Source organism: Kuraishia capsulata, genomic scaffold (genome assembly GCF_000576695.1).
Source record: "Kuraishia capsulata CBS 1993 genomic scaffold, Kuraishia_capsulata_scaffold_5, whole genome shotgun sequence".
Lineage (NCBI taxonomy): Eukaryota > Fungi > Ascomycota > Pichiomycetes > Pichiales > Pichiaceae > Kuraishia > Kuraishia capsulata.
Window position 1 is genome coordinate 1,154,898 of NW_019172954.1, and position 27,442 is coordinate 1,182,339.

At 45.8% G+C, this 27,442-nt stretch overlaps 17 protein-coding genes across 17 annotated transcripts; 7 read left to right on the plus strand and 10 right to left on the minus strand.

The window, feature by feature from the left end:
• Positions 1 to 158: 158 nt before the first annotated feature.
• On the minus strand, positions 159 to 851 carry KUCA_T00004596001 (uncharacterized protein; the record flags this gene model as incomplete). Its single annotated transcript, XM_022601346.1, has 1 exon — positions 159 to 851. The coding sequence occupies one exon, from the start codon at positions 849 to 851 to the stop codon at positions 159 to 161; it is 693 nt and encodes a 230-aa protein (XP_022460602.1).
• Positions 852 to 1,091: 240 nt separating this feature from the next.
• Positions 1,092 to 1,832, plus strand: KUCA_T00004597001 (uncharacterized protein; the record flags this gene model as incomplete). Its single annotated transcript, XM_022601347.1, has 1 exon — positions 1,092 to 1,832. One exon carries the CDS (start codon positions 1,092 to 1,094, stop codon positions 1,830 to 1,832), a length of 741 nt encoding a protein of 246 aa, XP_022460603.1.
• A 211-nt stretch (positions 1,833 to 2,043) lies between these two features.
• On the minus strand, positions 2,044 to 4,126 carry KUCA_T00004598001 (uncharacterized protein; the record flags this gene model as incomplete). The annotated part of the gene is made up of 2 exons (XM_022601348.1): positions 2,044 to 3,828; positions 4,004 to 4,126. The coding sequence occupies 2 exons, from the start codon at positions 4,124 to 4,126 to the stop codon at positions 2,044 to 2,046; spliced, it is 1,908 nt and encodes a 635-aa protein (XP_022460604.1).
• A 449-nt stretch (positions 4,127 to 4,575) lies between these two features.
• On the plus strand, positions 4,576 to 4,791 carry KUCA_T00004599001 (uncharacterized protein; the record flags this gene model as incomplete). Its single annotated transcript, XM_022601349.1, has 1 exon — positions 4,576 to 4,791. One exon carries the CDS (start codon positions 4,576 to 4,578, stop codon positions 4,789 to 4,791), a length of 216 nt encoding a protein of 71 aa, XP_022460605.1.
• A 167-nt stretch (positions 4,792 to 4,958) lies between these two features.
• KUCA_T00004600001 (uncharacterized protein) lies at positions 4,959 to 5,574 on the plus strand (the record flags this gene model as incomplete). Its single annotated transcript, XM_022601350.1, has 2 exons — positions 4,959 to 4,975; positions 5,031 to 5,574. 2 exons carry the CDS (start codon positions 4,959 to 4,961, stop codon positions 5,572 to 5,574), a joined length of 561 nt encoding a protein of 186 aa, XP_022460606.1.
• A 336-nt stretch (positions 5,575 to 5,910) lies between these two features.
• KUCA_T00004601001 (uncharacterized protein) lies at positions 5,911 to 6,216 on the minus strand (the record flags this gene model as incomplete). The annotated part of the gene is made up of 1 exon (XM_022601353.1): positions 5,911 to 6,216. One exon carries the CDS (start codon positions 6,214 to 6,216, stop codon positions 5,911 to 5,913), a length of 306 nt encoding a protein of 101 aa, XP_022460607.1.
• Positions 6,217 to 7,305: 1,089 nt separating this feature from the next.
• KUCA_T00004602001 (uncharacterized protein) lies at positions 7,306 to 7,872 on the plus strand (the record flags this gene model as incomplete). The annotated part of the gene is made up of 1 exon (XM_022601354.1): positions 7,306 to 7,872. One exon carries the CDS (start codon positions 7,306 to 7,308, stop codon positions 7,870 to 7,872), a length of 567 nt encoding a protein of 188 aa, XP_022460608.1.
• Positions 7,873 to 8,140: 268 nt separating this feature from the next.
• KUCA_T00004603001 (uncharacterized protein) lies at positions 8,141 to 9,031 on the plus strand (the record flags this gene model as incomplete). Its single annotated transcript, XM_022601355.1, has 1 exon — positions 8,141 to 9,031. The coding sequence occupies one exon, from the start codon at positions 8,141 to 8,143 to the stop codon at positions 9,029 to 9,031; it is 891 nt and encodes a 296-aa protein (XP_022460609.1).
• Positions 9,032 to 9,073: 42 nt separating this feature from the next.
• Positions 9,074 to 10,660, minus strand: KUCA_T00004604001 (uncharacterized protein; the record flags this gene model as incomplete). Its single annotated transcript, XM_022601356.1, has 1 exon — positions 9,074 to 10,660. One exon carries the CDS (start codon positions 10,658 to 10,660, stop codon positions 9,074 to 9,076), a length of 1,587 nt encoding a protein of 528 aa, XP_022460610.1.
• Positions 10,661 to 10,861: 201 nt separating this feature from the next.
• KUCA_T00004605001 (uncharacterized protein) lies at positions 10,862 to 12,169 on the plus strand (the record flags this gene model as incomplete). Its single annotated transcript, XM_022601357.1, has 1 exon — positions 10,862 to 12,169. The coding sequence occupies one exon, from the start codon at positions 10,862 to 10,864 to the stop codon at positions 12,167 to 12,169; it is 1,308 nt and encodes a 435-aa protein (XP_022460611.1).
• Positions 12,170 to 12,432: 263 nt separating this feature from the next.
• On the plus strand, positions 12,433 to 13,767 carry KUCA_T00004606001 (uncharacterized protein; the record flags this gene model as incomplete). The annotated part of the gene is made up of 1 exon (XM_022601358.1): positions 12,433 to 13,767. One exon carries the CDS (start codon positions 12,433 to 12,435, stop codon positions 13,765 to 13,767), a length of 1,335 nt encoding a protein of 444 aa, XP_022460612.1.
• Positions 13,768 to 14,002: 235 nt separating this feature from the next.
• KUCA_T00004607001 (uncharacterized protein) lies at positions 14,003 to 14,602 on the minus strand (the record flags this gene model as incomplete). Its single annotated transcript, XM_022601359.1, has 1 exon — positions 14,003 to 14,602. The coding sequence occupies one exon, from the start codon at positions 14,600 to 14,602 to the stop codon at positions 14,003 to 14,005; it is 600 nt and encodes a 199-aa protein (XP_022460613.1).
• Positions 14,603 to 14,746: 144 nt separating this feature from the next.
• KUCA_T00004608001 (uncharacterized protein) lies at positions 14,747 to 16,699 on the minus strand (the record flags this gene model as incomplete). The annotated part of the gene is made up of 1 exon (XM_022601360.1): positions 14,747 to 16,699. The coding sequence occupies one exon, from the start codon at positions 16,697 to 16,699 to the stop codon at positions 14,747 to 14,749; it is 1,953 nt and encodes a 650-aa protein (XP_022460614.1).
• Positions 16,700 to 16,993: 294 nt separating this feature from the next.
• Positions 16,994 to 18,916, minus strand: KUCA_T00004609001 (uncharacterized protein; the record flags this gene model as incomplete). Its single annotated transcript, XM_022601361.1, has 1 exon — positions 16,994 to 18,916. One exon carries the CDS (start codon positions 18,914 to 18,916, stop codon positions 16,994 to 16,996), a length of 1,923 nt encoding a protein of 640 aa, XP_022460615.1.
• A 918-nt stretch (positions 18,917 to 19,834) lies between these two features.
• Positions 19,835 to 23,521, minus strand: KUCA_T00004610001 (uncharacterized protein; the record flags this gene model as incomplete). Its single annotated transcript, XM_022601362.1, has 1 exon — positions 19,835 to 23,521. One exon carries the CDS (start codon positions 23,519 to 23,521, stop codon positions 19,835 to 19,837), a length of 3,687 nt encoding a protein of 1,228 aa, XP_022460616.1.
• Positions 23,522 to 23,840: 319 nt separating this feature from the next.
• On the minus strand, positions 23,841 to 24,749 carry KUCA_T00004611001 (uncharacterized protein; the record flags this gene model as incomplete). The annotated part of the gene is made up of 1 exon (XM_022601364.1): positions 23,841 to 24,749. The coding sequence occupies one exon, from the start codon at positions 24,747 to 24,749 to the stop codon at positions 23,841 to 23,843; it is 909 nt and encodes a 302-aa protein (XP_022460617.1).
• An 858-nt stretch (positions 24,750 to 25,607) lies between these two features.
• Positions 25,608 to 26,924, minus strand: KUCA_T00004612001 (uncharacterized protein; the record flags this gene model as incomplete). The annotated part of the gene is made up of 1 exon (XM_022601365.1): positions 25,608 to 26,924. The coding sequence occupies one exon, from the start codon at positions 26,922 to 26,924 to the stop codon at positions 25,608 to 25,610; it is 1,317 nt and encodes a 438-aa protein (XP_022460618.1).
• Between the last annotated feature and the right edge of the window lie 518 nt (positions 26,925 to 27,442).

The following is a 27,442-nucleotide window of genomic DNA, read 5'->3' on the forward strand; positions in this document are numbered from 1 at the left end:
TAAATCTTGCGAGATCTGTTATAATATTCTATCATCCATATCTATCCGCTTCTCTTCTGCCTCTATGCAGCCCTATAAGAATATCATGCTAGAAGGGCTTATTTCAAATGCCATCATCGTCACCTCAAAAACCATAGTGAATATCAAATACTCTTCTTTCATCTCAGCTGCTGGTCCTTAACCTTTAATTGAGCCCCCAGATGCGAGGTATCACCAAAACTCTGGATGATACCCTTCTTGGAACTCTTCTCCACATCAACCACTGTAACACTCGTGTTGAAAGGCACTTTTAAATCATCCTCTGTGATCGAATCACTCAGTCCATATTTCAGATCAGAATAAAGATGGTTTATGAAATTGGTAATCACTCCTCCATGAGTGCATATCAGCACATTAGTGTAATCATTTTCAACGCCATAATCCACTATTTCGTCCCATTCTTTCCACAAACGTGTCAAAAGTTCTTTTCTGGTTTCCCCAAGGCTTCTAAAGGCTGGTCCGTATTTTTCCAGTGCGTCTTTGAGGTACATTCCTTCCACTTCGCCCATGGCCCTTTCTCTCAGATTAGGCGTGAGTCTCAAATCAATGCCGTCTTTGATCTTGTGATGCTGGTAAATCTCGCCCACTGTCTGTTGACATCTGGTTAGATCAGACGACACAAATGCATCGATCGGAACGTCTTTGAATCGTTCACCAACTAATGCTGCCTGGTGGAAACCTTCCTCATTTAAGGCGGTGTTCAGATGGCCCTGCATGATCTTCTTCTTATTATGGTCTGTCTGCCCATGTCTGACTATGAAGAAACGTAGCACGTTCTTGCTGTCATTTGTGAGTTGACTATCAGCAATCATTATTGAAAAAACAAACAAACAAACCACTTTCAATATAATATAATGTAGTATTCCCAGCCTTTAAATTGCCAGAGCAGCTCGTAGAAGAGTCAGATAACCAGCTTGTCATTTTCAACCTCGGTACACGACCACTTTTTTTCTGCCATTTGTCGCGCGGGCGACCATGCTCCAAATCTTCAACATCGTTGACAAGACCTGAACTGCTAGACGAACAGTGCTCACTACTTTTCCATCATCACCATGTCTCTTAGGATCTCACGCATGTCACGGGTCACTCAGATATCCAGATCTTTGCAGTCTCTGCAGGCTCGTAAGTTTTCCACCACAGCACAGACCCAAGGTCTGCTGGACTACTTTAGCTTCACCAGAAAGAACAAGCTCAAGACCGCTGAAAAGTCCACCAAGGAGGTTATGCAAGAGTTGGAAACCCAGGATAAAGATCTCACCACTCAGGTGGCTATTCCAATTTTGGGTAGAACTGACCCCAGAAACAAAGATTGGAAAAAGAAGATGAACGGGTTCTCGGGTGAAAGCTGGATACCTTCCCAGACCACCATCAAAGCAGAACTAGAGGGAAAGCAGGACGCCGAAAAATCCGAGATTATTACCAAAAGGGTCTCAGAATTACATGCACAGTATGCTGGTTCCTCTGATGGAGCCCTATCGGATCTTTCCAAGAGATTCACATTCCTAAAACAGGTGCAGCTGGAGTTCGGCGTGGCCATTTCTGATATAAAACTCACACAACTCAACAACCTACACCTGGTAGAAGACTTTGTGGTTAGCAATCTGCTTGGACCCAAATCCAGATTCAATGAGAGATTTCCCAACGCAATTTACCTCGATCCAAAGGAGTTTGAGGGCACTAACATCAGCGTTACTAAGTTTGTGGGAGCAAAGGAGAAGCAGAAAAAGTTTGAGAAGTTGGTGGAGCAAGCAAAGTTGGCAGAGCAGGAAGCTTTGAAGGCGGCATCTGCTTGAAAGGGAAAACAGTTTAAGAAGTGCTCACGGTAGGGAACTGGTGTAGTCTTCGTCTATCACCATGTATATAAGTCTAACATAGTCCACGATATTCTGGATAGCTACACCAAATTTTATGATTATCGAATTGAAATCGCAACATCGAGCACACACCTGGCCCTGGTATATAAGGATAAAAGGTAAAAACAAGCATCGCGTGCTTTCGAGAACATTACTTTCTGCTGAAAGTGAAAACGACCACAACAGCGGCAGCCAGTGCAAAGATCGCGCCCGAAAGTAGAACCTCATTAGGCAGACCCTTTGATTCAACTGAAGACTTGGCTACCCTTCTGGATGGAAGAGTATCAACGTCTGGAGTGGTTTCTGGATGGTGGATATACAGATCAGCCTTTTCTCTCTGCAATTGCTTCGAGATCAACACACAGTCAAGTAAGTCCTGGTCGGTAGTGATGGCAACCACGTCTCCTTCATCATCGATATAAGAGATTGCAAAGTCGAAATTCTCGGTAAAGCTCTCATGCTGAGATCTCTGAAGGGCCAGCTGCTCCTGCTTGTTGAACTTGGAGCTGACCAGATCTCTCAACGATACCACACCTTCAGATGGCTTGAAGCTGATTCTGTGAATTCTTCCAACTGGAGACTTGAATTTGAAAAAATAAGCTTCATCGAAGTTGATCTTGGCGGCTTGAGGATCGCGCAGCTTAGCTGGTGACTTCTCTTCCATTCCCGTGACAGAGATGCTATCTGAGGGCCCAATGTCGTTGTTTATAGCAAACTGTGCCATCTCAGATCTTGAAACGTCCTGAACTTGAACATTCACTTGACTGTCTGAATCCAGAGAGTGCAAGGATTCGGTCTCGTTGTCCAACGAGGTCCAGAATTTGTTCCAAGCGGGACCCTCCCTTTCATTAGCCCCAGCAGCAGAGCCAATCTCGCTTCCGCTAACAGAGTCTCCTCCAAAGGATTGTACTGATTTGAGCTGGTTCAGAGTTGCATAGGTAAGTTTCAAAACTTCAACGATTCCAACGATCTCGCTGCTATCTTCGTCGATAACTGGCAGATTCAGGTAGTGACCGTCAAACATCTTTCTTAGCGCCTGATGAACAGAAAGTCCTCCGCTAGCATAATCTGGTTTGGGGGTCATGACCCTGATAACAGAGCATGTTCTGGGGTCTAAACCAGCTGCGATTACTCTCAAAACCACATCTTTCGAGGTGAAGATACCAGTAACCTCATCAAATTTTTGCGAGTCCTTCACCAAAACCGCGGTGGTGTGATTGTCCTTCATCGCGTTGGCAGCATCAAATACTGAAGCCCTGATATCAATGTAGATTGGAAGTGTCGAATCGTCCAGCACAGAGTTAAGAGTAGGCCCATCAATGAGAGACTTCAAGTTATCAAAGTATTTGATCACATGGGCCGGCTGGGATGAAACACCACCCATCTCAGCATTAACACCCTCCATGGCATCGTAAAGTTTCTTGGAACTTTCGTACATCCTCTCCAGTTTGATCATGGCCTCGTTGTAGCACTTGGTGATGTCCAATACACCGACAATCTGGTTCGAGTCGTTGATAACTGGCAAATGTCTGAAGCCTCTTCCTACCATTAGATTCAGAGCATCTGAAGCCAAAGTCGAGGTCTTGCAACACATTGGATTTGGAGTCATGATTTCCTCGATCATGGTGGTGTTAGCATTCAAATTGGAGCCAACAATACGGAAAGCCAAGTCCTTTGCAGTGAAAATTCCCAAAAGCTCCTCATCTTCGTCAACAACAAGAATGCAGTTCTCTTTTTTCAGTGACATCAACTGGGCAGCCTCAAACACAGTGTAGGAAGGTCTGCACACGATTGGCTCAGAGGGCTTAAGGAACATCACGGTACCGGGAGTATAATTACCCGGTCTTCTTCTTAAATTTCTGGGAGACCCTTGCAGATCTGTCATGTTGGTGTTTTTTCTCTTTCTGAGGTCATTCTCAATTTTTCTTCTAATAGCCTGGAGGTGTTAGTATGGCGGATAGATGACCAAAACGGTTTAACAAGGGGAAAAAGGTCAAAATGTTTCAAAAAACTTCGTAGAAGGAAAGCAATAGCTTCCCAGCATAGAACTGCTCTAGGATAGCTCAAAATTCACCTCAATTTTCCAAATAAACCGCTTGCCAGAGACTTACCTCGTCCTTCTTCGACTGCCTCTTTCTGGAGTCAGTGAAGTCGGCACCAGCTCCGTTGGAGGCATTCGAAAGCGCAGACTGAGCCCTCTTCGGGGTCCTCATCATAGATTCCGGAACAGTCATATTGAAACTAAATCTCACAAATGTTACCGGTCAAATGTAAGAACAGTAAGGAGAAAGGAGCTCTTCGAATGAGAATACAGATTTCGGGCAGATCGATCGAAAGGTAAACACAGACTTCCGTTTTGGGAAAAGTGAGGTTGTTGAACCGTACATCTGCCATTACAACAATAGGATGTGTTGTAGCATTGTAGCTGCAGGATTCAACAGAGAACAAAGAAAAATCTGTGAAAACTGCTCGAAAAACGATTTCATTTTCACAGATAGGTTGGAGATAAATGTTTTGATATTTGCTGGTTTTTCAGGCGAAAGCTCGCTGAAGCGGCCGATCTGAGTGGGAAATTGGTGGATGAGGGGCTCATCTTGGTGCACTACAGGGATGTGTAATGGGTAGTTTCGCCTTTTCATTTTTTGAGATTTTCCCTTCTTTCAGGCTTCTCAAAACAGGCAAAATGTTTGCATATTCTTTGGTCAATTTTCCCTTCGTCATCTATGCAATCTCCTTTTTAAAGGATCTTCTCGTCAGCATACTCAAATCCGGTCCGGTTCCTGGGCATGTCGCCTTTGTGATGGATGGAAACAGAAGGTTTGCCAAGGTACAAGGGGTTGCATTGAAAGAAGGACACAAGGCTGGTGCTGAAACATTGGCATCGGTGAGTCTGATTTAAAAAGGATTTGTGTTTGCTGCCTTCGACCACTAACCGCACAGGTGCTGGATACTTGCTACAAAGCTGGAGTCAAAGCGTGTACTATTTACGCGTTCTCGATTGAAAATTTCAACAGATCTGAGGAAGAAGTTAACACCTTGTTTGATTTGCTGAGAAATCGGTTGATCATGCTCAGCAATTCTGAGTAAGTCATAGACGTTTGTGGAATAATGTCGTTTTCTGGTCAACTAACCCACTAGCCCTGCCTCATATCTGTTCGATGTAAAAATAAAAATCGTGGGAAATAAGACCATGATTCCTGCTGAAATTCTGGTCGATTTGGAGAAAATCGAAGAAAAGACTGCCAGACACACGAACAAGATCCTCAACGTGTGTTTCCCTTATACCTCCAGGGATGATATCGCACACTCAGTATCCACCATTGTAGATAGGGTCAAGAATGGAGAGATGCAAACTGTTGATATTACCGAGCAGGCTTTGGATGAGAATATGTACTTCGGAACAGACTCGCCAAAGATGGATATCCTGATACGCACATCTGGACACACAAGACTGAGTGATTTCATGACATGGCAATGCCATGACCAGTCAATGATAGAGTTCGTTAACGTTCTATGGCCTGATTTCAACTTTGTGAGCATCTTCTGGGTTCTTTTCAAATGGGGTTATTACAAGTCTCTCATACTGGAAGACACACAAGTGATGCAACCAAACAAGTTTGCGAATGAGGGAAGTGTTCCCAATTTTAAACATCCTCCATTCGCGTCCGTGAGCGAGGTATAAGAGATGCAAAAGTGATATGTCCATGCTATAGAGAAAACTGCTATCGAATGGAGAAAAGCGTGATATGAGATAATTGAATGTTCATCTATTTAAACCAAAAAGAGAAATGGCCGTAGAACAACTCCTCTGAAGGTTTGGCAAATGAAAATACTCCATCTTACGGAACATTAAAGAGCTGGTTCTAGCCCAAACTCCACATACAACCAGGCGTTAGCAATGTCGAGAAAAATTAAGCATTAGGTCACGAACGATATAGGGCGTAAGTAGAAAGAGGGCTATCAAGCGTCATTATGGAGCGATGTGATATTCATGGCTGTTGGGTGCATGTCTTCACCTTCATATAGGCTGAACAATCCAGTTGGTGTCTTTGATCACTTTATAGTCTGCAGACTCGTCATGCGTGTGCACGCTTGCGCTGGATTCAACAGTATTAAACGTTTGGATTCCTGACCTGAGATGGGATTCTGAAGGCTGGCTATTCTCTTGTTCTCTTCTCATTAGATCAAGCCGGGACACGATCTGTTGTTTGGGGTTCGAATTTTGCTTCTTCTTTCTCAAGTTGAACTTGGTAATGATGCCTATGAGGCCGCAGTCGATCATTTGCACAGCAGAGACGATTCCAGTAACCATTCCAGTAACCATTCCTGATGGTTCCAAAAGCTACTACAAGTTAATCTACGTGAGATATTAGGCGCTGAATCTGTTTAAGTAGTTGAAGGCAAAACTTTGGCGCGCTCTAGCCGAGGTGCAGAAACTACAGCGAAAACCTTAAGAAATCTCCCCGGATGGATATTATGTCCGAAAGATTGTCCGGCAGCTGGGGTATGCTACCAGAGGGTGATGCATCTACCGGAGGCAAGTGACTGCCGACATCGGGCTGGAGCTTCAGGTTATTTTTATTTGTCTACCTGGAAACGTTTGTCGGTTTCGACCCGTTATTTCGCACCTTTGTCCGGTGTATAAATGGTGTTCACTCTGTTGTATCACTCTCTCGTACTTCGTTTGGTACGGTACTAAGCCGAGAAAAATTTGACCTCGGAGCCTCGGCAGAAGTCCAGGCCCGAAACTTTTTGGCTACTGATCCAGTTTCCACTCTGGGATGAGGTGTAACGGTTGGGTGGTGCACACGACTGGCTGAACAGGCGTTACAGGCCTCGTATAGCCGTATTAGGGCATTGGGTCCATGCTGGTGAGTAGACTCTTTTGGAACTAGATTGGCTAGCCGCCTCAATTGATTAGACTATTCTTTTGGTTGTTTCGGCTTTAAAGAGACCCTTCGTGCTTGCGGATCAGACGGCTGAGGGGATGTCATTCTCAATCTATTGTCCCATCTTAAACCCCATCAGACCCTGCCGGTATGCGCATGCTTGCCTGCCTATCCCCGGAGTATGACTGGCTTGCTACGAGGCGCACGCTCCAAATGATAAGTCTGATTGGTCCCAGACAGCAATCTCATGATTATAAATATATAAATATATTAGGCTTTATTCTCCACTTTGAGTTTTCTGCTTTACATTTGCCCTATTGACATTTATCCTGCATCCTTCCGAACATGCCGTCCATTACCGTCCACCAGTATGCCTACCTATCTTCCTTCTCAATGATCTAAGACTATTACTAACGCGGTACTTTTTTTTCAGCCTCAACGATTCTAGATCATGGAGACTGGTGTGGCTGCTTTGCAAACTCAAGCTGGATTTCGACATCCAGGCGTACCACAGAGCCGCAAACATGCTCGCACCAGAAGCATTCAAACAGCTGACCAAACCGTCCAGATCCCCCGTTCTGGAGATCGATGGTAAGAGATACACCGAGTCTGGATTTCTTTTTGAGCTGTTGCTTGAAAAATACAACAATGTGTACACTTATTCACCTGAGGAGCTGGAGCGTATTAAGTTCTTTCTCCACTTCACTGAGGGTTCGTTGCAACCTCCATTGGTGATGTTGCTAGTGTCATCAGCTGCGTCCACCCACGCACCCGTGTTCATTAGATTCGCCATTAAAGCCTTCATGAATAAGATTGACCAGGCGTACGCTTTGCCTGCTGCCGTCGAGAACTTTGAGTACCTGGAGTCTGAATTGGAGACCCATGACTATTTCGTTAACAATAAAATTTCTCCGGCCGACATCATACTCAGTTTCCCCATAATGACCGGAGGAAGTCGTGTTGAAAACTTTGACGCGAACTACCCTCGCCTGGCCAAGTGGAAGCGTTTGCTGGAGGAGGACCTTGATTATAAGGAGGCTTCCAAGAGGGTTAGGGCTGCGGAGGAGAAGGCTTTCGGGACGAAACTGTGAGGTGGTATCTAAAATATATGCTGGAATCAGCAAAAGAATGTCAACAGGAAAATATAAGACAACACACCTATTATGACTATATTACAATCAACGTGTAGACGAATTCTAGATTCTCCCGATTAAGACAAATTGACATCATGCATGTATGCGCCGCACGATGCCATAGCCTGCAGATAGCCTCCCAATTAACGACATCTCCATATATATACGAATATGTTCCTCAGGCCAGCTTTAATTTGTGATAAATAGCATCTAAAATAGATTGGACATGGCTTCCGTTGATGTTGCAATAATTGGGTCAAATTTACCGGGATATGCTATCGCCAAACTGGTGTCACCTCATCTTAGAACACTGATGATCAAGACATCAGGAGAAGAGCTATCAGAAGCCCTCAGACCGATTAACCACCATTCGCATGCAAAAATGGTTTCCAAGATTGGCAAAGATTCTGCTGCAGAGGTAGTCAACTTTGCCCACGCCAATCTCGAACATTTGCTCTCAATTTTGGGGCCTGCTGGCTTGGCTCAGACATCAGTGGAGTCTTATGGAGATATGGTGGAGGACTATTGTGAATTCGTGAAAAATAGATCAATAGCCAGCACCGTAAAAAGATCGACCGAGATTTTGTTTGGTGACCACGCGAAAAGAGAGTATGGCAAACCTGGCGCCGTTCGTTTCAGATCCACGAGAATCACCACAGGCGAACTGCAGGAGCGGTTTAGAACAGAAAGCCTAGCCAATGGGCTTGTGGAAGTGGACGGTGTAATTTCAGTGGAGAACATGGGCGGGTCATGGAAACTACAAACAGCTCAGGGTACGGTTTATACAGAGAAGTTGATCTTCAGCTCTGATCATCACGCTGCTGAGTTCTGGTCAGTGCTCAAGATGAAGAACGAGTCTGTAGAGTTCACGTTCACAAACGAAAAACTCAGTTCGTTCAACAGGGGATTGCTGCAAAAATTGGCAGACTCTCAGCTACCTTTGGTGGCTCAATTGTCAAATACAGTCTATTTGAATGTGAACTACGACACCACCACTATGCTGAGTTGCTTACTAGCCAGCTTTGAAATGGTGAAAGCGATCCTGTTCGGATCCAAGATGCGTGTTCCTGTCGCTTTTAACCTACATGAAGAACCCTCGTTAATGGCGAGATTGTAGTAAATAACTAACAAACTTAAAGCACTCCTATGTCTATTTTGCTTACACAGTACCGGAAACGACAACGGCTCCGGATCTGGCAGTGATCTTCAACTTGTTCTCTCTATCGATGCTGAGAATCACCTCGACCTTGGAGCCAGCACCCACCTGTGGCAGCACCAATTCGGCCAAGAGCTCAGCTGGCTTGTACTCCACAGACTTGACGACCTCGGGCTCTTCGTCAGAGTAGTCGTCTTCCTCGTCATCAGAGTACTTTTCAGCCTCAACAACGGTTTCCTTGACGTGTCTCTCACCTTCGTAGATCTCCACCAGAGCATCCTCTGCACTGGACTCAATAATCACAGACTTCTTGATGGGGTAGGCAGTCTCCTGGGACAACACAGAGATGAACTCACCAGAAGCACCCTTGATACCAATTGGCTTGGCCAGGTGCAAGGTGTTCACAACAACAGGCTGCAAGGACTCGGAGATCTCCTCCTTCTCAAAAGAGGAAACCATAGAGGCTTGCAAGGCAGCACCACGACATGCCAATTCATTAGGATCCACGCTCTTGGAAATCACGGTAGTCTCTGGGAAGATGGCCTCCATGTTGGCAGACACCTTCGGAATGTGGGAAGTACCACCAACCAGCAAGACCTCGTCGATATCGAGGTTCTCCAAACCAGCCTTCTTCACTGTGCTCTCGACGAACTCAGCCATCTTGGTGAAGACAGCTCTTCCGACCAGCTCGAAACGCAATCTGTTGATGGTGGAGTGGAAGTCAAAGCCATCGGCAAGAGAATCAATGGAAATAGTCGAGGTCTGGACGTTGGACAGAGTCTTCTTGGTGATGATACAAGCAGCCTTGAGCTTGGCGAGCGAACGCGCACTGTTTCTAGGATTGGCACTGAACTTCTTCTCAAACTCTTTGGAGAAGAACTCAGCAAGGGCATCGTCTAGGGAGTCACCTCCCAGGTTAAAATCGTGCTGAGAAGCAAGGACGGTGAAGATACCTCCTCTGACGGCAATTACAGCAGCATCGGATCTGATACCACCAAAGTCGGCAACCACAAAAATCTTGTCCTCCAAGAGTCTGTCAGCTGCAGACAAATGTGCCAGCAAAGCTGCAGTTGGCTCGTTGATCAATTGGATGACATTGAGACCTGCTTCGGCAGCAATCTTGACAAGCTCCTCCTTCTGCACCTCGGTGAAGTTGGTAGGAACCGTGATCACCACGCTCTCAACCTTTGTTCCCGTGTAATCAACGGCAGCCTCCTTAATCTGAACCAAGTGTCTTTTGACGATTTCATCCACACTGAGAGAAATTTCCTTGTCTGCCGGGTTGAGCTTGTAAGAGATCTTACCGTTGACATCTACTGGCACGGCAGAGGCCTGGCTCTTGGACAGATCGATATCCTGGAACGATTTTCCAATAAAGTCTCTGAAGTTGATCACAGTGTTCTTTGGGTTTCTCACCAACTGAGCAACGGCCTGGGCTCCGTGGTACTCGTCATCACCAACATACGACAGAGCAGATGGAATGGCTCTGTCTCCGTCGGGGTTAGCGATCACATCGACCTTCCCATCGGGAGTGGCAACAGCAATAGAAGAGGTGGTGTTACCGAAGGCAATACCAATAACTGACGACATGGCGAATATATCTGTCTATCAACACAGTGCTTGGAAGCAAGAAGCGGTCGAGGTTGAGATTTTTAAAAGTTTTTCTATGAAAAATGATCACGTGACCCCATTGAAGTCTGGTTAGGACAGTTTGGTAGCTGAGGCTGTTGTTGTTGTGTGGGCCAGTTGGACTGATTTTGCCGGAAAAATTGCCCAAATTTCGTTTAATTGATGGCAACTTTACTCGTTGCAATTGAGGGATGCTGCCATGGAGAACTTGACATGATATACCAACACCTGGGCAGGGCCGCTGAGAAACCGGACCTTCTCATCATCTGTGGAGACTTCCAGAGTGTCAGGAACGAGAAGGACTTGAAGTGTATGGCCGTTCCAGAGAAGTTTAAGAGACTGGGGGATTTTCCGGATTACTATAGTGGTGCCAAAAAGGCGCCTATTCTGACGATATTCATTGGTGGAAATCACGAGGCCTCCAACTACTTACAAGAACTAAGACACGGTGGATGGGTGGCACCCAATATCTACTACCTAGGCCGGTCAGGAGTAGTCTGGTACCGGGGCTTGAAGATAATGGGGCTTTCAGGAATATGGAATCCGCAAAGTTTCATGAAGAAGCCGGTGAAGGTGGAGCCCCCATACAATCCTTCAGAGATACGATCTGTGTACCATGTGAGGAAGGAAGATTATTGGAAGATGCTGTGTTGCAAAGACACCAACGATGCTGTTATACTGTCTCATGACTGGCCAGAGGGAATACCGAATTTTGGAAATTTAGAGTATCTTTTGAGGAAAAAGCCGTTTTTCAAAACTGATATTGGTACGGGCAAACTCGGGTCGCCTGTAAACAGAGAGCTTTTGTTTCGGCTCAAGCCAAGATTTTGGTTTAGTGCTCATTTACATGTCGAATTCATGGCTACTGTGGTACATGCAGCCAAAAGAAGGGGCAGTAGTTTGGAAAGCGAGGGAGATAAAAAGTCAAGGGTCGTGAAGAACGTTGATGAGATAGAGTTGGACTTGGATGATTTTGATGAAGAGGAGGAGAAAGAAGAGGTCAAAGAAGAATTAGAAGCAAAAAAAGAGGAGACTCCCGAGAAAGAGCAAGTCACAGAGTTCCATGCGTTGGATAAGTGTCTCCCAAGACGGAAATTTCTCGCATTCAAACAGGTGCAGGTAACCAATATGCATCACCCTTCTTTCACAGATAAAGAAAGCTTGTATCTTGATGAGGAATTTTTATGTGTGGAGCGCGCTTTGCAGAGTCTGCGTTCTTCGGAGGTCAAGTCACCATGCGTCGAGGCGATGGATACCATTCACAAAGCATTGAATCCAACCGACGAATTTCTGGAGGAAATGTACTTGCAAATTGATGTCGAGTGTGTGAAGTTCAATAAGAGGTTTGGTTTGGATGATCTGAGATTGAGTAAGGAATCATTCCTTGCTACTGCTCCGAATGAGGCCAGTAAGTTCGAAGCGTATGTTAACCCTCAGACGGAGAAGTACGAAAAGTTACTAAGTGAATAAAGGAGTTGTTCATGATGAAATCACCCATTGCAAACTTGTTGCCTCGAGATATTTTGATAGATTTTCTGTAACCGGTTAGCATGTTTTTTTTCGTATCGTCTTGCATTGATATAAGTGCGGCTAAAATTTGGTTTCAGTGCACATTATTTGCGTGCACTGAAACCAATCGCACTTCCATCTCAACTTCTGGGAGGCAAACCGTCCAACAAGCTCCACGAAACACCAAACACGTTTGATCAACTCCACCAATTAATTGACAAAATATGCCGCCTAAGAGTGATTGGGAAAAATATAAGCCTTCTGTTGAAGAGGACGACAAGGCTGATGAAAAAATCACGCCTCTGAGTGAAGGAGACATCCAGGTCTTGAAGACATACGGTGCCGCCCCGTACAGCACATCCCTTAAGTCTATTGAAAAGGATTTGAAAGATGTGGAGTCCAGGATAAAGGAGAAGATCGGAATTGAAGAAAGTGACACTGGACTGGCCAATTCGAGCTTATGGGATGTTGCTGCTGACAAACAGAGAATGTCTGAAGAACAGCCTCTACAAGTGGCAAGATGTACCAAGATCATCCAATCAAACGATGGAGGTGAAGAATCCGATCAACCAGACGAGAAATCAAAATACGTCATAAACGTGAAGCAAATTGCGAAATTTGTGGTTGGTTTGGGCCAGAGAGTATCACCAACAGATATCGAAGAGGGCATGAGGGTTGGTGTTGATAGAAACAAGTACGAGATTCAGCTACCCTTACCTCCCAGGATTGATCCCAGCGTGACGATGATGACAGTGGAAGAGAAGCCAGATGTGACATACAGCGATGTTGGAGGGTGCAAAGAACAGATCGAGAAGTTGAGGGAAGTTGTCGAGCTTCCTCTGCTTTCCCCTGAAAGATTTGTCAAGTTGGGTATTGACCCACCGAAGGGTATACTGTTATACGGGCCACCTGGTACCGGAAAGACGCTATGTGCCAGAGCCGTGGCCAACAGAACAGATGCCACGTTCATAAGAGTGATTGGCTCTGAACTTGTACAAAAGTACGTGGGTGAGGGAGCCAGAATGGTTAGAGAGCTGTTCGAGATGGCGAGAACCAAGAAGGCTTGTATCATCTTCTTTGACGAAGTTGATGCCATTGGAGGTGCCAGATTCGATGATGGTGCCGGTGGTGACAACGAAGTGCAGAGAACCATGTTGGAGCTGATCACTCAATTAGACGGTTTCGACCCTAGAGGTAATATCAAGGTCATGTTCGCCACCAACAGACCGAACACCTTAGATCCCGCTTTACTGAGACCCGGAAGAATTGACCGTAAGGTGGAATTCTCGTTGCCCGACTTGGAAGGCCGCGCCAGTGTTTTCAGAATCCACTCCAAATCCATGTCCTGTGAGCGCGATATCAGATGGGAGTTGATCTCCAGACTGTGTCCAAACTCTACTGGTGCAGAGTTAAGATCTGTTTGTACGGAGGCTGGTATGTTTGCCATCAGATCGAGAAGAAAGGTTGCAACTGAAAAGGACTTTTTGGCGGCCGTTGAGAAGGTTATCAAGGGAAACATGAAGTTCAGTTCCACGAGTCAGTACATGCAATATAATTAAAGAAAAGAAAGAACCTTTTCACGGTTTATACTTGCATTATCTAAAGAGAATCTATTCTTTTCATAGTTAATCATCAACTTAGTTATACACGGTTTAAATTCCTTCCATAGTACATAATTGGCCCAGTTATACACGCCAAAGTACCTTCATGAGCCACGAGACGTTTCGTAGCCTAATATTAACAAACCATCTGTAAATTTGTTTCCTTCATGGTCCATCGTCTTCTATAGTACATTCATTCCCACCAACTCACACAGCCCATTCCGTCCGTCTGACAACTGCCCACAATCGCATATGGAGGAACGCTTTCCTTCTTTTCTCCAGTTTCATCGTCAACGACCGTATTGGTAGGACCCTTTGGTTTCACGTTGGTGAACATCTCTTCCTCCACTCTGAAGTTGATCTTCTCGTTAACGTCTAAGTAGAGCTTGGTGCTCTCATCAGGCTGCCAAATCCAAGCGTTGTCTTCTTTCGAAAACACTGAGCCCTCAAATAAATAGTCACCAGGTATAAATATATCGTTAAAAAACTCCAATTTTACCTTGAGTCCCTGTTCAGATGCTTGATCTATCCACCCAGTAAGAACCTCTCCTACAAAAGGCTTCCAGACAACGCACCGGAAAACAACCTTGATGTAAGTGCACCCATCGCCCGGTTTCAGCATTCCATCCTCGATCTTCGAAATATCCCATATCGTCACCACCAACCCCAGGTTGTGAATGACTTTGTTAGCGTATTTCTCGTTTAGTTCGTTAAGCACAGCTTCGTCAGTAGGCAGGTTGAAAATGTGCGGCGAGATCCGTATCAGATCCGATATCACAGACAGCTGGAACATGGTAGAATACAGATATGAGCTGACAGTTCTGAAACAGTTCTGAGACTGTACGTTGAATAGGTTTGAGTGCACCTGGAGTGGTCTCAAAATTTTCAGTTACAATTCTTGCATGCCTAATTTTCTTGACTTATATACGTGCGAAACTCAAAACAACTTCAAAAGAAGCTGGCAACCTTTATTGGAGTCTGCCTCGATTTCGATGGTTTTTGCCAACGACTTGATCTGTTTTGTGTATTTCTTCTCGGATTTACCGAACGACTCGAAGAGAGAAACTATCACGAATGATGCGGGAGATTTGACCCATTTTTCAAGGTTCTTTTCATCTTCTGCAAACAGCTCTTCGTAGAGCTTCACGGCGAAGACGTGGCCCACTCCACTGACTCCTTCCAGTTTAACGATCTTACCCTGTTTGGCATCCCAGCGACCACCCTGAATGAGACTTCTGAGCAGTCTTGGTGTAAATGGCTTGTTGACCAAGTGAGTCTCTTCTTTGATGTCTCCTTTGAGAGACTCAATCAGTTGGTCGATGGCCTTCTCCTTCAGGTCATCTGATTCAACCGAGTTCATCAGCAACTCTTGCATGAACTGAGATCCGATGTTTTCACCCAGAGATTCATATGGATGTTCAATCAGAGCAGTGAAGAAAGAGGGCGCAAAGTGCTTCAACAACTCTGCTCTTCTCTGGTCCTGGGGTTTCTTGGAGGTTTGAAGTGACATCTGCTCATACTTCACCAACTCCTTGGTCACAGTGGGAGAGAAAAAATGAGGATCAAGACCATTCAGGATGTAAATGAAAGGTCTTCTAGAAAATTTTTGTGTCACCAATTCGTGCATTTTCTCGGCGTAAACTGCAGAAAATGTCTTGGAAACAAGAACAGTGTCATCCACAGTCATGAACAGTGTGATAAGGACAATGTTACCGAACTCGTTTGTGGCAAGGTTATCGGCATGGTCTCTCAGGGACCTGACAATTGACTTTCTCTCTTTGGCATTAGCCTTTGCAATTAATGTACAAGCGACTTCGCAACCTTCTGGCGTATGCACCAGCTCGGCAATCTGCTCATGCAATAGCTCGATGAACTCGGTCACTTCTTTGTCTTTGAAGATCTTGGTGTACTCTCTCATGGCAGCGTGCAAAATCTGGAATCCGGTGGATCCTTTCTCCACAGATGCCTGTATCGTGGATATCAGATTACTGGCAATCAGATTTCTCTTCTCGACAGACTCCTCGCACGTAGCGACAATGTCTTTGTCCTTACCAGCGTCTTTGAACACAGCGTACTCGGCACCCCAAAATTCGCGGATCATCTGCTGTTTTTGCTTGTTGGTAGCATACAAAACATACAGATCCTCCACCACGTAAGCACCTTCTCTGTGTCTCATGAGCTTTCTGAGCTTTCCATGGAGTTCGTTGAGAATCAGCTCTCTGGATTCTTTGGAGCCATAATGCAACAGCTTCACCAGCAGGTACTTACCGTACGAAGAGGTGGCCAATTCGTAGTATTTGCCCTTCAATGAGGCAACAACAGCATCTCTTCTCTCTCTGTTCGAATATTTCACCAGAGTTTGCACCACTCTAGAGGCATCATGTTTCATCACCAGGTCCGTGATCACATTCTTGGCCAGAGACCAGATCTCGTCACTGAGTTTGTCGCGCACTTGTTTTGGAACGGGTGGGGTTTTAACTCTCAGTTTCTCCCAAAGCTGTTTGATTCTTTGTACCTCGACTCCGGATTTCCGCTGCAGCTTTCTCTCGTTCAGCACTTTCTTCTGCTCGGCATGCTGTTCTTTGGAAGACTGCTTGGGTAGACCATTGTCTTCAATTTGTTCCTCCTCACCGGACTCCTCGTCATCAACGCTCATGTCGTTATTATTTTCAAGTTGATCCAACTCATCATCACTGGACTCAACTTCCGCATCTAGTTGCACTTCCTCATCTTCTTCGTCTTCGTCTTCCTCTTCAGACTCAGAAACAACCTTTGGCTTGGGAGCAGGTGCTCTGTAGCTGGACTTGACTTGCTTTGCTTTCTTTCTCTCCACAGAAGAGCTCTTTGCCTGTCTTTGGCGCTTTAGATCAGCAGGATCAGCAGACACCATTATTTATATGAGTAGTACAGGTGGAAATCGTTGGTGCTGTGAAACTTTTCAGCCTGTACGGTTATCTATGCATTAAAAAAAAAAATCCTTCCTCATCTTGGTGCTGAAATTTACACTGACGGCACGCCAAAAAAGATATTTGTACTGAACATCTGAGCATAACACCAGCCAAAGCGACTCTTTACGCTGGTTTATGTTTCAAGGCTTGATAATTATATATTATATTCGTAGTTTGTTCTTGAAAAGATATTGAGATAAATCATTCAGGAATAAATATGCACATGGGTCGGAAGCTTAGTAAGATCTGATGGCTGGTGGAACAGTCTTACATTCGTTTGGATCCAATGTTTCACTGATAACGTGTCTGTAGGTCACTTCTACTGGAGCACCAAACTCCTTCTGGTAGGTCAGCGAGTGCTTCATCCAGTTCTCATCGTCTCTGGTAGGATAGTCCTCTCTCGCATGGGCACCTCTGGACTCCTTTCTCACACAGGCCGAGTTGGCAGTCTGTGTGGCACATGTCAGCAAGTTCTGCAGCTCCAAAGTCTCAACCAAGTCCGAGTTCCAGATCATAGATCTGTCCTGTGTCTTGACTCTGGCAAACTTCTTGTCAACCTCTTCTATCTCCTTAACACCTTCGTCCAACAGCTCCTGAGTTCTGAAAACAGCACAGTGCTTTTGCATGGTTCTCTGCATCTCGAGTCTCAACTCGGCAGTAGAAAGATCACCATCAGCAGTACGCAGCTTGTCCAAGTTGGCAATGGACTCGTAACCGATATCAGCAGGCAATTCCTTGTGAGGAGTGTTTGGTTTCAACGAGTCACGGATGGTGTGCGAAACGGCACGGCCGAAAACAACCAAGTCGAGCAACGAGTTGGCACCCAATCTGTTGGCACCGTGGACAGAGGTACACGCAGATTCACCACAGGCAAGCAGGCCCTCAACAACCTGATCGTTACCGTCCTTATCCAAGTTCAAAACCTCACCAGTCCATTTGGTTGGGATACCTCCCATGTTGTAGTGGACGGTTGGCAGAATTGGGATGGGTTCCTTAGTAACATCCACACCAGCGAAGATGTGAGCGGTCTCAGAGATACCTGGCAATCTCTCCTTCAAGACACTTGGTGGCAGATGAGACAATTGCAAGTACATGTGGTCCTTCAATGGACCGACACCTCTTCCAGCATTGATCTCCATGGTGATGGCACGCGAAACAACATCTCTGGAGGCCAGATCCTTGGCGTGAGGAGCATATCTCTCCATGAATCTCTCACCCTCGGAGTTGATCAAGTATCCACCCTCACCTCTGGCACCCTCAGTGATCAGACAACCGGAGCCGTAGATACCTGATGGGTGGAATTGCACAAATTCCATATCCTGCAATGGAAGACCGGCTCTTGATGCCATGGCGTATCCATCTCCGGTACATGTATGGGCAGAAGTGCACGAGAAGTAAGCTCTTCCGTATCCACCGGTAGCGATGACAGTCTTGTGCGCCTTGAATCTGTGCAGAGTTCCGTCCTCCTCGTTGTAGGCAATGACACCGACACACTTTCCGTCATGCATCAACAGATCCATGGCAAAAAACTCAATAAAGTAGTGAGTGTTGTGTCTCAAAGATTGACCGTAGAGAGTGTGCAGCAAGGCATGGCCCGTTCTGTCAGCGACAGCACAGGTTCTGTAGGCCTGACCACCGTGGCCAAAGTCCTTGGACTGACCTCCAAAGGCTCTCTGGTAGATTCTACCCTCTTCCGTTCTCGAGAACGGCAGACCAAAGTGCTCAAGCTCGATAATCGACTGAGGAGCCTCTCTAGTCATGTAATGGATGGCATCCTGGTCTCCCAGCCAATCAGACCCCTTCACGGTGTCATACATATGCCATCTCCAGTCATCCTTGTGCATGTTTCCCAAAGCAGCGTTAATTCCACCTTGGGCAGCCACGGTGTGAGATCTGGTTGGAAACAGCTTGGAGATACACGCGGTTTTGAAACCGTCCTGGGCCAGTCCAAAGGCGGCTCTCAGACCGGCTCCTCCGGCACCAACAACCACACAGTCGTACTCGTGGTCAATGATGTGGTAGTCCTTAGCCATAGCAGAGGCAGCGGTCTTTCCGTTGAGGTCATTTCCCCTCGAAATCACCTGTTTGGCGACCTGGGAGGTGGAAAACAAGCGGGAGTTGGCACGCAACGATTGGTGGACACGACGTAGACCCAACATGTTTGTGGAAAAATAGGATAGTTGTGGTAGTCAAACTTGGTTTGCTTAAGAAGAAACCGCACCAAAAATCGAATAATCCTGTTGTGAGAGTAAAAGTTTCTTGTTGCAAGAGAGCAAGAATGGTGAAGGATGTGTTAAGAGGAAACCCCGGGGCCGTACTCGTTGAAATTTTGGCCAATCACAGCATGGTGTTTTGGGATTACTTATGGTCGTGTGTGGAAAAAAACGGGGAAATGGGACTCAGTGATAGCGTGGGAACGCAGCCTTACGTAGTTAAGAGATTTCAAATATATGTGTTATTTGTGTTGTTTATATGATATTTATGAATATAGATATGTTTGTAGATATGTTTGTAGATATCTGTGCAATTTACACAAAGCTCTTTGTTGCCCGATATGTTTGGTATCGCACGGACCATTGAGGGTATGAGTGGTTTATGTAAGGTTTATGTCTGTGCATACAGACATTATGGCCCTGCGTGACCCTCTGAGATCCACAATTCAGCGAGCACCAGCTTTTTCGAATAGAAATTCGACTTGTTTGAAAGTGAGTGTATTTGGGAGTTCTCTATTTACCTGGATACATTTTTTTCATTTTTTTAATGTGAAGAATGTATAAGGAACTCTGTTATTCCATAATATGCCGATAACACTGCATGATCATGTACGACATTGATGTACGATTTCAGTTGTCTGAGTACATCTATAAACCACGACCTCGGTCAATTTTTTAAGCAAATTTGAAGGTCTAAGAGTCTATGAGTCTCATGTCAGTATTATACTGCTTAAATCATCAACTTTATTGGTTGTTTTGAGATGCATGTACAAGTATTCTTCAATTATCTACAAATCATCCTCCACTCCACTTGTCTTTTTTTACCAAACGCATGCACATTTGCATATTTATAAATGTGAATACTCACAATCCCATCACTTCTTCAACCTCCACCACTTGTACCAGTGATTCCGTCTTTACAACTTTGCTTGGCTTAAACAACCTTAAAGCAAGACTGCTCATGACCACACTCACACTGGAAGCTGCCATAGCCGCACTCGCCCAAACAGGATTGAGCCTAGAATTATGATACGGATAAATCACACCGGCCGCAATTGGGACTCCGATACAGTTGTAGACCAAAGCCCAACCGAAGTTGAATTTGACTCTATTGAAGACCTTTCTGGACAGCTGGAACAGAGTCAACAGCGACACCAACGGGTACTTTGGAGGAAGAAGAATGAAATCACAGGAATTAAGAGCCAAGTCAGATCCCGTACCCATGGCAACTCCAATGTCTGCGGCTGCTAGTGCTGGGGCATCATTCACACCGTCTCCCACCATGGCCACAATAGCTGGCTTCACTGTCTTGCCCGAGCCCCGGTGGAAAGTCGACTGTATCCACTTGACCTTGGCTGCCTTTTCTTCCGGAAGAACTTGGGCCACTACGTGATCAGGCGAAATTCCTACCTGCGCAGCTATAGCCTTAGCGGTGACCTCATTATCACCACTGATCATCCAACTAGTGATCCCAGTGTCCTTGAGACTGCCAATAACACTCTTGGCCTCGGGTCTGAGCTCATCCTTGGCAGCAACCATCATCACAGGAATGAATTGCCTCTCACCAAGTTTGACGGCTATGACCACGACACTATTTCCGTTGCGTTTCCACAGATCCAGAGTATCCTTCTGAGCAGTGGTCAAGGGCTCACACTCGCTTTCTGCAAGAAGCAGCTCGTTTCCGAGTATGGCCTTTAATGGCTTGCTTTTCATCCACTCTGCATTCATGGAGCTGTCAAGAACAACGTCTCCACGTAAGCCTCTTCCAGGAAGTTCCTCAACCTCAGGAACGACATTGCCCAACAAACTAATCCTGGAGTCACTCTGGGTCTGTGCAGCAACAAAGTTCTTGATAGCAATGGAAAGAGGATGTCTGGAGCCCAGTTCGAGATCCCTGCACAGTTGGAATGCTAAAGATTTCGAACCTTCCAACTTATCTGAGTTCAGAACTGCAAAGCTGGTGACCTGAGGGTTCCCACCAACAGTCAAAGTTCCCGTTTTGTCAAAACAAACAACTTCCACACGAGCACCCTCCTGGAATGCAGCACCACCTCCTCTGGCCAGAATACCGTACTTGGCAGCCAGTCCAGCCCCCACAAACAGAGCAGTAGGAGCAGCAAGACCAATCCCACATGGACATGCAACTACGAAAACAGCAATAGCAAACTCAAGGGACCAAACCACCCAGCCACCAACGTCGATATCCAAATACGAATCAGGAAGCGAACCCGAAACTCCAAGAGCAAGCCACACGATCCACGTCACAACGGCCAGAATACAAATCAGAGGAACGAAATAGCCGGTGAGAATATCGGCAGTTCTCTCGATTGGAGCCCGGTTTAGTTGACCGTCTCTGACAGCATTAACGATCTGATCAATCAGAGAAGTTCCGTCAAGAGTCGAGATCTTAGCCACCACAGTGGCTGATCCCACATTCACTGTTCCAGAGAAAATCTGATCACCAACATAATGATCAACAGGAATAGACTCTCCGGTAAGAGCACTTTCGTCAAACTGGGACACTCCCGAGACCACAATGGCATCAGCAGCAGGTGATTCTCCAGGCGAGATTCTAATGTAGTCGCCTATCTCCAACAATTCCACCTTCACATCTTCACCTTCAATTGGCACTTCCCCGGAGTCTGTGGTTCTCTCCAGAAGATGAGCTTTCTGAGGTTTCAAAAGTCCCAGCCCAGATATGGCATCTGCAGTGCGACTCTTAGAATATGCCTCCAAAAGCCTTCCGGTTAGAAGGAAGAAAGTTAGAAACACCACGGAGTCGAAATATGTGGTCATATAGCCCATTTCCTGTCTTGGAGATGTAGCAGCAAGTGCAAGTAAGGCAATGCTGCTGAAATATGAGACAGTGGTACCCAGACTCATCAACAAGTTCATAGATCCAAACCTGAAGAGTCTTCTTTTCCAAGGCAAAGTGGCTTTCCACGACGAATAGATCTCTTTCAAGGCCTTTTTGTGAAAAATATCAGCTGCAAAGAAGTAGATAGGCGTGGACAGTATCAATAGAATCCAGATGGCTCTTGAGACATTTCCCTGCCAAATGGGAGACTCTAGCCATTTTCTGAAAGCATTGTCCTTATGAACCAAGGACATCCCAACAACACCAAAGACGAAAGTTGGAATCACGAAAAAAGCCGTCAAAACCAGCCTTTTAGCAATAACCACCAGATCATGTTTAACCATTCTCTTCAACCTTTCATCCATGCTTATGGGCTTGACAATCTCAACCTTGTATTGCGGAGAGAGATCGTTAAGGTCTTTGAGAATAGATCTGATGGTGATCTGGGAAGGCGTAGGAATGTAGGTCAGTCTAACATAAGGTCTCTTCAAAGAGACTGGATCATTAACCACGACGGCATCGCCATAACTCTCGAGCTGATTGTTGATATTACCTGGACAGTGCTCGCAAAACATACCCGAAATCTTCAAGTTCACGGTTCGGGACTGGGTCTGGGTAGCTGCATGTCTAACCTGGTTTACCTCTATCTGTTGATACTCGTAACCGATGTCCTCAACTGTCTCCTTGAGAGTATCGAGGTTCTCCTTAGAAGCAGAATCAAGAACAAAAGAGCCCGACTTGGAAACAAGATTGACTGCACAATCCACAACGAACGGTAGATCTTGTACTGCCATGTTCACAGCAGTGGTACAGGCAGCACAAGTCATGCCACCAATGACGGCAGTGACCTTAAACTTATAGGATCTTTCAATAGGAAGAAGCTCCAAAAGCGAGCATTCATGGCCTAATTCGCGAATCTCACTGATCAACCCGTTCACATACTGCTTATCAGGAAGAAGAGCGGTCAGAGTGCCAGAGACCTCGGACAGAGAGATAGTAGATTGGCCATTTTCGTCTTTTTGAGGCAATCCAGACTTCTCACAGAAGCTCGAAACAGCCGCAGAAACAACCTCAGAACTCTCTTGCAAACCACTAATGGCCACAACTGCACGGTACTCTCTAGGACTAGCAGTGACTATGTTTGGAAGGTCGGTCAAAGTATCTTCATCAGACGACGAGCCGGATTTGAAAAGTTTATCCGTGACATTCTTGAGCTTCGAACCCGTAGCCTTGTCCTTTTCTTTTTCCTCACGAAGTTTCTCCTGTTCTTCACGACAAACGATACAGTTGTCCACATGTCTCCTCTGCCTCTTCTTGGCCTCCAATTTCTTCTTTCCGCCGTCAAAAATCGCCCTAAAAGGTGCAACCCAAAAAGAGTCTTCTATATCCTCATCAGACTCCAAAGTTGAGGACAAGCAATCGAAACCCGCGGACTCTAGCTTGGAGAGAAGCTTGCGCTCATTGGACGATAGTACGCCCTGAGGTCCAAGTAGAGTGAGCTGGTTGAGACTCAGATAAGCAGTGACACCTGAATCAGATGAACGTGTGCCCGAATCGGCAAATTCCTCGGTACTTACCCATTCGTTATTGAACTGGGCCTTTGATAGTTTGAGAATGCTCGAGAGGATCTTGTAGATGGTGGAGCCACATTCCGAACAATGGACATTATCCAGAGAAATGGTTAGCTTTTCCATTGTGAACACTCTAAAAGCTCTTGAAGGCTCTAAAACAAACAACGAGTATGTAGCGAAGAAAACAACCCGTGCAAGTTTCGCCCCTGTTTTTATACAAGAAGCCGGGAGATCTGGGGCAAATAGACCGCACAGCGAAAAGTCCGCAAGATCTCAAAAGATAAATTATTTGGCAGCACACGTCAAACGCGTGTACCAACAGTTTGGGCTACAAAGATGTTTTCACGGATATAGATATCATATATAGATAATTCCTCTTAACCTGATCATGTCGTAAATGCAGCTGTTTATAAATATGGTTGCCGGTGGCTAGCCGTATGCGTTAGTGTGCGTTTTCGTGGCCCTCCTTCGTCTCAAGTGTGGGCTCCTCTTTTGTCTCGGACTCTTTTGCCTCAACATCAGACGAGACCGCAGAACTCTTTTTATAATCGAACACACGCTCGTCAAACTTAACCACCATAACTGTCACGTTGTCAGTGGTCACGTTGTCCACGGCGTAGTTGCACAAGATCTTGGAAGCTGTCTGCGGATTTTTCACCTTTCGAACTAAGTCAACTGCTTTTTGGTCAGAACACACATCCCATAGTCCGTCACAGGCTATGATGAGGAACTCATCCTCCTCTGTGATCTCCGTGGCTGTGGTGTAGGGGTTTCCGATCACCAGGTTCTTCATGTACTTATCACCTAATGACCTGGTCACGGCCAGAATTCCGTTAACCCTTCCCTTAATCACCACTCCTCCAGCCTTGCTTATTCTGTAGCTTTCCACAGGATCGGAGCCCTTGTGGTCGTAAGAAAGCCTCACTGCTTTGCCGTTTCTGGACAAGACAAGCCTAGCATCGCCGACGTTAGCCGTGTAAAGCATTCTTTTGTGGTTCGCCTTGGGCAGGAAATCGAACGGAGTGGCAGAACGACGAATCTTGGGCCTTTTCTCACCAGACACCTCCGTGTCGTCTTCTTCCTCCCACCTCAAAACAGCAACAGCAGCCGTACACCCACTGGAGCCGGTGACATTCTCACAGATCAAGGAGTCCGACTCGCAAAACGCGTTGTTCAGGTTCTGGCGTAAATCCACGTTGTCGTTCTTCAATATGGCCTTTTCTAGTATTGTATGCATGTTTGAACCACACCAACTGGCCACCTGGCGACCAGCATGACCATCAAAGATCCCGAAATAGCCCCAGTCAAGCCTCTGAGCAAAATTAGCAACGTAAGTGTGAACATCTTCCATTGTGGGCCGAAACTTGCCGTTTTTGGTCTCTGATGCTCCAACACTGAATGACAATCGGTGGCAGGGATCATCTGATGGGACAGTCTGATCTTCTGCTGAATGTCTATTCATTTTGTCACGGGTTTTTTCACTCTGATTATGTTTGTTTTTGTGTATCCATGTAGGTTCGTGAAGAGACGCTTGTCTAAGCAGTTTGTCCATCTGAAAACACGATGGAAACAAGATGCAAGATATGAGTTCTTACCTCGGAACTGGAAAATTGGTTAATTGAGCCAGTAACAGTCACGAAGACCTAGAATTCGGTTCTTTTCCTGTCACTCTATTATCAAAACTCCCAAGTCCGCGTTTTAACGGGCCGAAACAGATACGCCACTGATGTATCTGCACAAGGTCCAGACAGTGTAAACCAAACAATCCTAGTTTTATAAGTATATTTGGCAAAATTCACACCAAATCACGAATCAATTCAAATTGAACCAAGTTTTCAAACGTTTGAGATCGACACCTGAGCTTGGCGTTTACGTGGTGATTCCTCAGGAACTCGCATCTCCACCGTTAAATTCAGCTGAGAATGTGAATGGATTTTGCGTTTGGTACACGACAGCAAACCCGAAGTCGAGACCGCCTGTATAGCGAAAAATTGAGTAATAGAATGGCTTGACATTAAGAGGTGGATGTGGAATAGGTTGGGATAGATATTGCAATGATTGCAGTGGTGCTACTCTGAAGAAAATGTTGTAGCCACGTTCTAAAGTTCATAATTGGAAGCGATTAGATTGCTGGTTTAGCTGCTCTAGCAGAAAGTTGGCTAGTTGGTTTCATGATTTATTGGTTATCGCTATTGATAGTTTTGTGCTTCTAAAGATATAACCCCTCCAAGTTCTCCTCAATCTTATTCTTCAACACCCGCTCTTTCGCACTCTTGAAGTCCTCCGCAATCACTTGCATTCTTCTTTCTCTCAAAGCCAATAACCCGGCTTCCGTGCAAATTGCTTTGATATCAGCCCCAGACAAATCGTCTTTGGCATTTATAAGGTCATCAAGGTTCACATCCGCGGCAATGTTCATCTTGCTAGTGTGAATGTTCAAGATCTTCTTCTTAGTAGTGGGGTCGGGGTTCTCGAACAAAATCTTTCTGTCAATTCTACCAGGCCTGATCAGCGCAGGATCCAGCGACTCGATCTTGTTGGTGGCCATGATGACCTTGACATCACCACGATCGTCAAAACCGTCCAACTGGTTGAGCAATTCCAACATGGTTCTCTGGACTTCGCGCTCGCCTCCGCTGGTGGATTCGTACCGTTTGGTTCCAATAGCATCGATCTCGTCAATGAAAACAATGGAAGGTGCATGCTCAGAGGCTACCTTGAAGATCTGGCGACAGAGCCTGGGACCGTCACCCAAATACTTTTGGATAAGCTCTGAACCTACAATCCTCAGGAAAGTGGCGCTCGTCTGGTTGGCAACTGCCTTCGCCAATAGCGTCTTTCCAGTACCTGGAGCACCGTAAAGAATGACACCCTTGGGGGGTTTGATTCCCATCTCCTCGTAAAGCTCTGGATGGGTCAAAGGCAGCTCTACGGCCTCCTTGATCTCCTGGATCTGCGACTCCAATCCACCAACATCTGCATAACTTTCGGTTGGGGACTTATCCATCTTCATAACACTCACCATTGGATCGGTTTCGTCTTGCAAAACACCCACAATGGACACAGTCTTGTGGTGAAGAAGCACAGAACACCCAGGCTCAAGTAGCCCCTTGTCCACAAACGAAAGAATGGATACGTAATACTCTGGACCAGACGAAGACGATACGATCGCATGATCATCATCAATGATTTCTTCGAGTGTGCCAATTGACATGGGAGTTCCCCTGATTTCGTCCACTTTCTCGCGTTCTTCGAGTTGTTTGGCTTCTGTTGGCTGGAACGTTTCCTGATTTGTCACGAATTCCTCCTCCAATAACAGATGATCCTTGATCCTCTCCATCTTCAGCAACTTCAGCTTGCATCTTGTCGTGGGGTAAACGTTCGGTAGTCTCGCGGCAGTGTCTGGTCCCTTCCGACGCTTCTTGCCAAACTTGGATTGCACGGGCGGCTCGTACTTGGGCTTATCCTTCTTTTTATCACCCTTTTTCTTGTCAGCCCCACCGGGCATGGACGCTCCTTGGCCCATAATGAGATGGTTCTAACGAAGTGTGTACAATTGATTGGAATCAATTGGAGTTGGTTGTGGCAGATAATGGTGATGTATGAACGTTAGTGTTAAAGACAAGTCGCCACCAGGAGATTTTGGGAAGGACACGCAAAGTTAGGAATACTCGATTGCTGCACGACAATCACGGAAGTGTGTTACACACTACGACAACGATTTTCAAATCGGTATATTCAGACTAACAGAAACCAACTCTTTTCTTCCATTAGGTTTGCTTTGCTGAATGTAGAGATCACAAAACAATGTGGAATGTTCTTGGAGGAAAAACGTCTCAAAAAAACGAGAAAGTTGCACATTTCTGCAGAAGAAACACTGGCTGCTCAAAACGCGGGGAAGATACTGATGAGCTTACTTGAAGCCTATTGACGGCCATTGACATCGAAACACCGTTTCTTGTTCTGAATTTACCTCGTCACGCTTTGAAGAGTTCTGATGAGATTGCACTTTGAGAACCCCAATGCTCAGCTTTTTACGAGCCC